The 12,198-nt window shown below is 39.3% G+C and overlaps 1 protein-coding gene and 1 pseudogene across 1 annotated transcript; one reads left to right on the plus strand and one right to left on the minus strand.

Moving 5' to 3' along the window:
* The first annotated feature begins 589 nt into the window (after positions 1-589).
* On the plus strand, positions 590-5,513 carry LOC147471038 (uncharacterized). The gene is made up of 5 exons (XM_086541456.1): positions 590-812; positions 1,275-1,407; positions 2,908-3,082; positions 4,117-4,141; positions 4,423-5,513. The coding sequence occupies exons 1-5, from the start codon at positions 590-592 to the stop codon at positions 4,704-4,706; spliced, it is 840 nt and encodes a 279-aa protein (XP_086397582.1). The 3' UTR covers positions 4,707-5,513.
* Positions 5,514-9,879: 4,366 nt separating this feature from the next.
* Positions 9,880-11,985, minus strand: LOC147471039 (uncharacterized; annotated as a pseudogene).
* Positions 11,986-12,198: the final 213 nt, after the last annotated feature.

Raw genomic sequence — 12,198 nt, forward strand, 5'->3', positions numbered from 1 at the left:
GCGTACACGAAATATGCAAAAATATGTATACTTGACTCATTCATTAACGGTCGTGGATTCGTACTCGTTGAGACATTAGGTCGTTTGCCTAATTAATATTCACGCCTCTTTTATACTTCTGACTCTTTATCCTTGTATTTTACGTATTTCATCCCTTCCATATTTTCTCCCCTTATATATATATATATATATATATATATATATATATATATATATATATATATATATATGTATTTATATATATATATATATATGACATGACATATAGAAATAAGACAGGGCAACAGTTCATTCTTTAAGTGAAAGCCATGAAATACAAGAAACCGTAAATCGTGAGAATGCCAGAGATTTGTGCGGGTGTTTTGAAATTCCCTATATAACAATTTTCAGAAATAATAATCTCAATGATGATTATGTAATTGAAAAAGTAGGAATAATGATATTAAAAACACTGGCAATATCAATTTACAATTTCCCTTTTGACATTATCAATATCACTAACATTATCATTAAGAATAAAGAAGGAAAAGAACACAGAGGGAACAACACAAGCCCCAGTAACATTGACTTCATCTTGCCACAGAGAACCATGTTGAGAGGAGTACTATTGTGTCTGGCACTTGCTATGTGGAGTGCAACATTGCAGAAGTATGCCGGAGCCGCGGATTTGCTGCAAATCATGTACCACGTTAGTGAGGAACCTTCGGGTGTCTTCTGGAATCCTTCGGAGAGAGAGGAAATGCACGCATTTTCCGCTCTTCATTGTGCCACATTGACTATGCTGAAAGATGGTGCTGGGTATTCTTACCAAGGTAGGTAGGAAGGCGGTGATACATTGTGCGTGTGTGAGCAGAAAAAATGTATTTGGCCTCTGCAAGTAGGTACATTGTACATTTGTGGGTATAAATCATATTCAACCTGTTAACTAAAGAGCTCCTAATAAAAAAAGGGTCCCTCTTCCATCCCCTAGTATCAACCCCTCCCAACTCACCTCGGCTAAAAGTTGACACCCCTCCTATACAGTGGTTCTCATCCCTCCTAGCCCATGCACAGAAGGGGATGAGCAAGGCAGCAGGTACGTCAAGGAGAGTTGAATGTGATTTTTTGTCACCAACTGTACATTGTATGGGTCTTTTTTTGTATATATGTGCCTTGGCTACGATATATATGTATGTGTGTATATGATTGTTTGCGTGAGCCTCTGCGTGTGTGTCTTCGTGCATAATGTTACAAAAATTATCTCACCCACTTTTCTATTTAATTTCTTTCCGAAGATGGCTGGTGCATTGTGGAAGGTGGCAATGCTTCCTTTGGCATCTCGTTCGTTGGCGCGCAGTTCTTTTACAACTGGAACATAAACCGAGCTTTTAAACGCCCAGTCCTAGGCGTCAGCTATACATATAGTGGGTAAGTGTAGCTATTTTTATATTAATTACAGAGAGTTGCAGGAAATCTTGATGCTAATAGCTTTCGACCATTCTGTTTCTGTTTCTCAGAGACAGGGTTTGATGTTCAAGCTAAAGACAGAGTTCCTTAGCATCGGGGGATAGAAGTATTTTTATGATAAATACGATATCCAATATTCTCTTTTTATTAGATGGGATAATCTATGAATTTCAGACATTTCTGCAGGTTGTCATTCGAATGTGCATGATTCAGCTGTTTTGATTTGCAAGATGTATAGTTTCCCATGTGGAATGTCAAATATACATCTTGTCACACACACACATAATGTTTGATACTGTAAACCATGCATATAAAACATACAATATAGTATTAACATAATTCGTAATTATCACTTCTGCCTCTATTACTTTTTCTGTGTCCGTATTATCCGTCTTTCTTCCTTTGTAACATGCATGGAAAATGCCTCCTTCCTGACAGAACAGGCCAAGCTCCAAGCATTGTGACTTGTGTCCTTTTAGGCATCCTTGACACATCCTTAGACACACTTCAGACATGTGTGCCTTAGCCTGGCCTTGCAAGTGGCCTGGTGATAACTTTAGTTTTTAGCACTTGAATTACCAAAGAGACACAGCCCCATAGGGCCTGAGGCGGTAGAAGTCCTGATTTCCCAGGTCAAGGAAGCATGTTGGGGTCCCCTTAGAGTATCCAAGATTTACCTGGTTTGGATCTCCCTTTTAGCCAAGTGAGAATTTCACCAGTACCCTAGTCTGTGATGTGATTACGCATGACTGGAAGACCAAAAACAGCCCTCTTGAGACTCTTTTGTTCTAGGGTTCAAGCTGATTGTTAACTTTCATTCAGTTAGAGTTATTGTTGTTGGGGACTTAGGTTTATTGGGGAGCCTTGAAATGTGGTAAGTGGCTTAGCTCCCAAGATCAACTTTGACCATCAAACGGAGAAGGTATATTAAAGGGACTTTCATGAGGACAGTAAGCAGTGACAGCTTGTCCTGATGGCCTGATGCTAACCAAATCAGGATCAGGGTACTGGTCTTTCTCAAACAAAGGACTAAAGAGACAAGGCGTACTCGCACAAGACATGGCTCAACTTCCAGGTCTCCTGTCTCCACAATAAAGATTGATGTTGTGCAAGTCAAATGTTTAAATAAGTAGGCGCAACCCCCTGTAAGAAGGCTCAGGTAGGGTGTGATCCCACCTACTGAATCAGCACCTAGGGATCATTTGGTTTTATATTCCAAATAAACCATTAATCAGAGAAGCCACCTCAAAGAGATGCAGAGGTGTGTTAAATGCTCCACTACATCTACTATATCTATGTAGGTTGCTATATAGCCTTGTTTGCCCCCCACCCCCCTTTCTCTGTCCTTGCCCCCATTTATTTCTTAATCTACAGTATATCTGTTTCCCTCTCCTCCTCCATCCAAGTAAATAAAATATGAAATAAAGACTAATCCCAGCCTACACTCCCACTCTTATCCAGATCCCCTCCAAGCCATGCCGTAGATGAGGTAGCGTGCTTCAGATGGTCCACAACGTTCACTGACTGCTGCTACGTCACCTACTCAAGAAACAATACATGGCTTGTGATTGACCTCGAGGCAACACTCAAGGTCTTCGTAGTCATCGTTCAGGCCAAGTTTCTCGGCGTATCTGAGGTAATTGGAAGGAACTAATTATGTATTGAGCCAATGGTGATAAAGAGATAATATAGATAGATGATGACTGTAATTGGTGAGGTAGAGGGATCATTTAGTGACTGGAATGGAATATATTTGTACCTTTGTACTAATTTCGATTAAACTGAGGGAAATTTTAGCCCACTTCAAATCACTTGGCCCTTTACATTCCCCCTTTCCATGTGAGTCACCTTGTTCTGGTGGGGCTACCTGATGTACTTGAGCTGGACTAGAGGGGTTCTTGTACTGAAGGAGTTAGCAGCAAAAGATGAAACAAAATGGCGCACCGGCCTATTGGAGGCGATGATGCCCCCCCACCCCCTCCCGTGGTTCATTCCATCTTAGGCCAGGGAGAAGTCTCCTATGTGTTTGAAATGCATGGCAGACCGTGGAGTCCTGGGGTTTGAAATGAAGAAAGGAGGAAGTGAGAATTTCTATTGAAAATACGATATAAAGAGTCTGAAGTAATCGATACCCTGTTACAATGGAATCAACAATTTCGCTAGACTAAGTATAGGGAGAGACTAAGCAAAGGCATTAGCCTTTGCCAAAGCCTTGACAGGTGTAGAGGTCAAGGCAGAGACAGGACCATTATATAATAGCAGTGTTATGTTAACTGTGATTTCAAATTTCATCACACTTTAAATCTTCGATTTTCGATTTTTGTGTTCGGATCATAAAGGGTTAATCTTGGAAAACATAAACCCCATCATTTTACTTATGCTTTCAAAAACTGCCACATATAGACATCTCAATTATCTTAATTGGTTTGGCCACCATGGGGTAATTATGATCTCTACCCTGCGTTCTTGAATGCTCCCCTCCCGGCATGACCTTTTGACCTCTAGTGCTGCACTCATTGACCCCAACTAAGATATTTTAGAACCTATAGACTCTCAACTTCCTACCCTTCAAAATTATATCAATAGTGTATGTTTTCTCCTTAGAGATGATGGTGAAATGATCAATTATATTTCCCCTATTCCAAAATTTGAAGTCAATTTTCGTCACAGTATTCTGACATAAATTCCTCAAAATGTAACTTTCGCAAGAGCATATCCCGACTAGACTCCCAGAAATCAAAGCAGGAGGGTCCATTCTAAAAAAAAAAAAAAAAAAAAAAAAAAAACTTTGAACAAAAGTACATTCTGACTTGACCTACTCCAGTTTTATGCACAATATTACACATCCCTACTATATGGTTAACATTGCTTACTGCCTTTGTATTTGATAAAATCAGAAGATTTAACAAAAGCTGGGACTCAAATTATTTATGAGAGGCAGTTGTTCTTAACAGTAACTGAATACATCTTTATAAGATGCACAATTAATCCTATCACTAATCATACTAAAGGCGGTATGCCAAGCTCCGCAGGTATCCATTATTTCAATCGTGTTATTGCAGGTACGTGTTGGGTCTGAACTGAAAACTGATGACTTCAGTACATATGAACTGCTCGGCCAAACTAAAGGTACGACTTCCAGAGCAGCTTACCTCAAGTTCTCCAAACGCGAGGGTATCACTGGCCGCTATGTCAGTTTCCAACAGCTTGAGAAGTCAAATATGTACGTGTGCGATGTGATTGTTATGGCTGATGACTGAGGACACAAGTTGGATAGTTCCCTTTCGCGAAAGTTGGCGTCTGTGTCAACAACAAAAGACCAAAAGAAGCTATTCACATCCTGCACCGCCGGTACTTTAGATTGGTAAGTCAGCATCTTCTTATATGCCAATGGTCTCTGAAGTTGGTGCTCGGTAGAGACCGTAGATGGGCGCCCTTCGAATCCTGCTGGTGCTTGGAGAGTTGTGCCAGCTATGCTAAGGATTTTAGACTAAACCTGTTTTGGTGACCATAATGGCAATAGTATTAGTAATTATTACAACTGTCACCATCAGTCGCCAAATGAAGTTATTACTTATAGTGCACTCAAGAAGCAGCTATCCACTCTCTACCATAACACTTGTCCGCATTGGTTTAACTGACTGAAAACACTATACCAACTTAGTGAAGTAGGATGCTCAGTTGTGAAGGAATATATTATGCATGACTTAAAATCAGCCTTTCAAAAATAAGGAGAATTAGAAGCAGATATCCTCACACAAATGACTACAAGCAGCCTTTGCTCCGGCATCTGTTCATGGGTCCATTTAACCTAATCACTGCACATTCCCCACGTCTAAAACTTGTAGAGCGAGAATCCAAAGGAAGAATCATTCATATGGGCTACTTTTGGTTCTTCTATAAAGATGTCAGTATTTTTAAAGTGTATCGCTAATGCACCTTTAACAACAAATCCTTTCTTTTTCTTCATTATGGTTAGATTTCACAGTATTTTGCCTTTGTAGATGTAGAAGTGGTCAGATTTATTAGGTATTCAATATTCACATCGCCATTCCTTGTCATTCCTCTTCAACTCAGTAACCATTCTGAAGATGGAATGTTTGTTCTGTGTCTATGATTAAAAAATGAAACAAAGAGTATGGGTTTTATTTGTCTGGTCTATCGACGGAGACTTGTTCCACGCTCTGAAAGAAAGGCTATTTCAAACTTAACTTCAATTCTAACAAGAAAACCTACATTTCTCTTCTTGATACTTCAGTTTCATGTTTTGTGTTTTTTTCTAAATACTTACCATTAATATGCATACATGTATATATATATATATATATATATATATATATATATATATATATATATATATATATATATACATATACAGTATATATACATATATATATATATATATACACATATGTATATAATGAGTGTGTGTGTATGTGTATAATTGTGTGTGTTTGTTTGTTTGTAGCCAGTGGCTGAAAATATACATAGAAATACAGAAAAGAGACAAACTATATTAACATAAACAAAGTAACAGTCTATAGGAAAAAAGGAACAAAACAAGAATTAGAAACAAAAGCAAATGCAGGTACAGTAAACTAGGAGTATTGGACTAGTAATTGTGGACCAGGGGGGAGGTGGGTGGTCTGTAGACTAGTGTTCGTTGATGAGTCGGACTAGAGTGAAAATTGTGCTCCGATGGTAGTGGCCAGCGCAGGCCCTGATGAGCACCAGTTTGTTGGTGGCACGTAGGGCCCGGCGAGGCGGCGGCGCGTCGGGGGGCAGCAGGTTGCGGTGGCGTGGATGGCACAGCAGCTTCAGGCCAAACTGCTGCGGTGAGGTGGGTCCAAGGGCGGTCAATATTTTGAAGTTCTGGAAGTAGGACACCAAAGGACTTGAGGCGACACAGCATGTGAAGCTTGTACGAGGCAAACCTCATGATGTCTCTGACGTGCTGCGTCCGGTCCGTCGATGGTGACGCCGAGCAGACTCCATCGAGCAGATGATTATCTAGCGTGAGGTTGGGCGTGGGGGCTAGGTTGGTGGAGAAGTCGAACTGCATCACGACCGATTTCTGGCGGTTGAAAGTGACGTGGCTTGTGGTGGTCCATGAGAGGAGGTTATCAAGGGTGTGCTGGATAGCGGAGTGGTCAGGGCAGGAATTGTCAATGGCGGCTGCGATGATCGAGTCATCCATGTACTTCCAACGATGCTCGGAGTCCAGGATCGCGTCGTTAATCATGATAATAAAGCACAGGGGGCCCATTTTAGTTCCCTGGGGGACTCTGCACACAAGTGGCAGGAGGCTAGAGACTTGACCCTGCACGAGCACAGCCTGTTGCTTGTTATAGAGAAAGTCTGCCAGCCAGGGGAAGAGGCACTCCCTGATGCCCATGGAAGCTGCTGCTTTTGAGGTGACCGTGGTGTGGTCCACTAGGTCGAAGGCTTTCTTGAAATCTATGAAGATGCTGGTGACTGAGGATTTGCGCTTGTCGAGGTGGGCAAGGATGAAGTCAACGAAGCTGATGAGGCCGTGTGTGGTAGAGGAGGAACGCATGTTGCTGAACTGCCGTCTGTCAATGCTGGGCGCAAAGTGTTGGTAAGCCCAGACGGTCCATTGTGATGGGCACTTAGACTGTTGCAGTGAGGCATTAATTATGGAGGTAAGAGGAGCGTCAAGTTCCACTGCAAACTCCTTGATAAGGGGGGGGGGGGCTCTCTTGATACGGATTTTCTCCAGTTTCTGAAGCACCTGAAACTGGCTAACAGTTAGCGCAATTGAGCGGGTCGGCAGGGAGGCGGGTGGTGTCCAGGGAGGCGAAGATCAAGGCGAAGTGGTTATTGAAAGCCTCTGCTGCTTCACTGGGGCTGAGGTTGCTCGTGTAAGGAAACATGCACGGCCGATTTGCAAGGCCGCACAGCTCCCAAACTTTCCCGTACCACTGGCTGGGCTGTAGGTGTTGTAATTTGTTGTGGTAGAAGGTTTTCTTGGCTGTTTTTATTTCCCTGATGACTGTGTTGCAGAGTGATTTGTATTAAGTGGTGTGCGAGTGGAAGGCTTGGTTTCTCTGCTGAATGAGGCGTTTGATGCGGCCTGTGATCCAAAGCAGGTCCAATGGGTGTGTGCTGAGTGTCTTTTCCAGAAAGAAGTGGTGGAAAGCCGTAGTGACGGTCAAGAGGTAGTAGTGCCACTTGTCCTCCACATCAACAGTGGCAAAACGTATGTCCACGGGTGTTGGGTAATCCACTGCCTGAACTGTATGATAGAGGACTGTGTGAGTGGTCTGTATTTCCTGGTCTTGGTCTGCTTTGGTCTGTGAGACAGTGGGTGAAGGCAGCCATAACACCGATACGTGTCTGCTGCAGCCGACAGGAGAGTATGGAAGAGAAGGCTGGTACCAGTCATGTAAATCTGTAAGATTCAAATCCAGGGTTCTTTGTTCATAGGTGGGAAAGTTGACTATTTGTAAAAGATGGAGCTCATTTTGCAGGGCAAGGGTGTCTATTTCATTAAAATCACTACATGCATGACGGATATCGCAAACGCAAAAGGTCAGTGGTGAGAGTCAGGTGGCTGAGTAGCAGCTGTTTGGTGGGGTTTCGTGGGGGGGCGGTAGAGCACACAGCAGATGAGGGATGCAGGGTGACCCGCACCCGCAACACTTCCAGGTTATCCGGAACTTCCAAGTCCAAGGGGTCGTTTTGGGACAGCAGAACGATCCCTCGTCCCCGTTTGTTTGCGCGGAGGCGATGGAACATGCTGTAACCAGGTATATGTATTCTATCAGCTTGGATCTGCCACGTCTCTGTGATGGCTACAATACCCGGTGATTCAGAAGTGATGATAGTGTGCAGCTCGTCTATTTTGTTGTTGAGGGATGTGACGTTGGACATGAGGAACTTTGGGAGACTGTACCAGAGTCGAGGAACTTCAAAATGTCTGTAGGGTTTAGCTGGTTGCGATTTCCTTTCCTTGTTGCTTGTCCGGAGTACGGGTATGCGCCGTTGAATGTGACGGCCTCTCTTGCTATCCTGGGCATGAAAAATGTCTAAATCCTTTAGTCTTTGGATCACTTCATTGTTTTGGCAACCACAACTGTGTTTATAAGAATATAATGTTTTCCTGTTGTACTGAAGATGCACCATATTTAAAAACCCTGGTACACAAATCCAGAGAAAGAGGGAAGTTGGCGAGGCAGTAAGTGGTTTACTTGCGATGTATCGCAAGTAAAGTTCGATTTCTTGGAATATACACTGACACTATGGCATTCACTGACAATCACGAAGTAACTGCGCAGTGCTTGTACTAGCCTATGTGAATATGATATTCCCGAAAGGAGCAGAAAAACAGGTGAGGCCAACAGCCAGCCTTGGCTGCCCAGGAGCGTCAACTTGCACGTCTGTCCAGTACAGCGTCAGGTCAATGTGTGTGTGTGTGCGTGTGTGTGTGCGTGTGCGTGTGCGTGTGCGTGTGCATGTGTGTGTGTTTGTGTGTGCGATTAATGTAGTAGAAAGGTAAGAATGTGACTGAATATCTAAACGACGCAAGAGATGGAATTCACGCGTTTCGACGGGGGTATTCCACAGAGATACACACACACACACACACACACACACACACACACACACATATATATATATATATATATATAATGTATATGTTTATATATGTTTACACATACACACACACGAGTATATATATAGATATATACTGTACATATATATACATACACACACACTCACACACATATATATGTGTGTGTGTGCATGCATATATATATATATATATATATATATATATATATATATATATATATATATGTGTGTATATATATATATTTGTCTATACATACATACATATATATATATATATATATATATATATATATATATATATATATATATATATATATATGTGTGTGTATATATATATATTTGTCTATACATACATACATATATATACATATATATACGTATATATATATATATATATATATATATATATATATATATATAAAATGAATCTCAAGATCAGTGTTGCCAGAAGAAACATCCTTATTTCCAGCCTTGAGGTAACTAAAACTTTCTTCGGTGTAGCAAAAGATATAAATAACATGACAAATAGGTGAGAAAACGTATGACTAGGCCCAAGCGTCTGAGTGACAAAAAGCCGGTTGAACAAAGTCTATTAAAACTTGAAAATTACTTCTTAAAACCATCAAATGCCAAATATAAAGGTACAAGAATACTTCATGAAACAGATTAAGTAGCTAGGGATAATACTAACCAAGAAATACAAAGAAGAACAATTAAAAACACGGGAGCTTGACGTCCATGACAAGACCTCAACGAGGCAGTGGAGCGTCTGGGCGTTCTGAGAGGCAAACAAAAACCTATCGGAATGCGAAACAAAGAAAATGGGATGATGGACTACTATTTTAAAATTTCAACATCAGTAGAAGAAGTATATTCATTAAGGTTCGGTTTTAATTTCCAAATCCATAGGCTTTCCAGTATATTCAAATCATAATCTGTATTTGCCGAGTCTAAAAGTTCAAAAGAGTCATAGATAAATGGATGACTATTAGTTAAAGAATGGCTTCTAATTGAGGATTTAGTTGGATTTGATAATCTTAAGTTATTGTTTCTATATGAAAACCCTTTATGATCTTCGATGCGCATAAACAAATTGCGAGAAGTCTTTCCCACATAAGTAGCGTTACAGCTACTACAGGTAGGAAGAAGTATGGATGATCTTCAATTTAACAGCAGAGTAACTATTGTGGACAATCTTTGTTAATTTTCTTTCTAAATTGTGACTAAAAGAACCAAGGTAAGGAAGTTTAATATAAATGACATCTTTGGGTACTGTAGGAGGAATGGCTATTTATACCATTAATTTATTTAAGTTTTTTTTTTACAAAGCTATGAATGAAATTAAGGGGGAACCCATTTTTCCCAAGAATATCTAAAATATGAATAATTTCATCATGGAAGATCAGAAAGTTCTTTGAAATCTTGAATGCTCTATAAACTAAGATGGAAATAAGATTACTTTTATATTTCAAAGGTATGTAAGAATCAAATTTAGTAGTTAGACCTGTATAAGTTGGTTTTCTGTAGACTGATGAGGTGAAATAATTATTTTCACGAGAAATATTAACATCTAAAAAAGAGAGACAACCATTTTTCTCTACATCAAAAGTGAATTTTATATTAGGGTGTTTAGCATTCAAGTAATCAAGGAATTTAGTGATACTGTCTCTGGATTTGAAAAGTAGTAATGTGTCATCAATATATCTAAAGTAATGGTAGGGTAAATTATTAAGCTAAATAGTTTCAAAATGACACATGAAGATGTTAGCAAGAGTTGGGACTAAAGGGCTACCCATAGCAACTCCTTCTATTTGTTTGTACAATTTATTATTGAAATAAAACAAGATGTCCTTAGTAGCTATGTCCAAGAGTTTCTTAAAGTTTGAGTTATCTAGTCCTTGGATTTCAATTTTATCATTAAAAAGAGTGTCCATAATAATTGACAAGGTTTCATCAAGTGGGACATTAGTGAAAAGGTTAGTGACGTCAAAACTCGCTAAGACATATTCATCAGCATTATTAATTTTCATCAAATCATTCAGAAAAGTGAAACTATTCTGTATGGTGTAACTGTTAATAGTGAGACTTTTAAGAATAGGAATGAAAAATTTTGTTACATTATAATTAATAGTTCCAATGGCAGAGAGGATAGGCCTCAAAGGGACATTAGCTTTGTGAATCTTTGGCAGTCCATATAAAATACCAGGTCTAGAGCCTGAGGTGGAAAGGAAGGAGTACGTTGAGTCATCAATGATGTGTTTTTTCTTAAGTTTTCTAAGTAAGGAATTTAGTCTATCTTCATTTTTAATAATCAAAGATTCACATTTGTTGTCTAATTTAATAAACTTAGTTTTATCATTCAGAATATCTTCAATTTTCTTAATATAATCTACTTTATTCAATAACACAATACCCTGCCCCTTGTCAGGTTTTGAGATAATGACGTCACTATTTCCAGCTAATTCCTTTAGAAGCCGAAGGTCTGAATCTGTTATGCCCTCATCAATTTTTTTTCCTTTTGGTAGGAATAATATAAAGAGAATGCAAGGTTTTTTATGACTCATTTTACGTGATTTCTAGTTTCAGGAAAAATATTAGCAGGCTTATGATAATTTAGAGATCGAAGTAATTTCTCAAAAGATAAAAAGAAATGAGAGAACTTAATTTTCAGAGGGGGCATACCAAATTTCAGGCCTTTGGCTAGTAAACATTTCAAGTTATGAGACAAATTGACATCAGAGTGGTTAAAAACAACTTTGTTGGGGTCGAGAAACTCATGAGGTTTGTTTGAGCCCAAGTAAAATAATTTATTTTCATGAGTTCTCTGAACATTTTTCAAAGAAACTAAATTGCGACTTTCCATACAACATCTTAAGTGATTGAAATCCAAAAACGAAATGGATTGTTTCAATTCAGTTTCAAAGTCCAAAACTTTACATTCATATTTATTAAATTCCTTAGATTTTGACTTGATTTCAATCTCCAAGAGTTTGTACTGGAAGGTCTTACATGCTCTGTTATTATTATTGTTATGTTTCCATAATTTAAATCTTAAAAGATTTGGGATAAGCTTATTTTTTAGACATTCTTTCAAAAATATTATGTCATATTGTACTTTTTATTTTATTTTAGAAGGACATTTTTGATAATTTCTGT

Source organism: Penaeus japonicus, unplaced genomic scaffold (genome assembly GCF_977035675.1).
Source record: "Penaeus japonicus unplaced genomic scaffold, GWHDUDI00000001_assembly GWHDUDI00000011, whole genome shotgun sequence".
Lineage (NCBI taxonomy): Eukaryota > Metazoa > Arthropoda > Malacostraca > Decapoda > Penaeidae > Penaeus > Penaeus japonicus.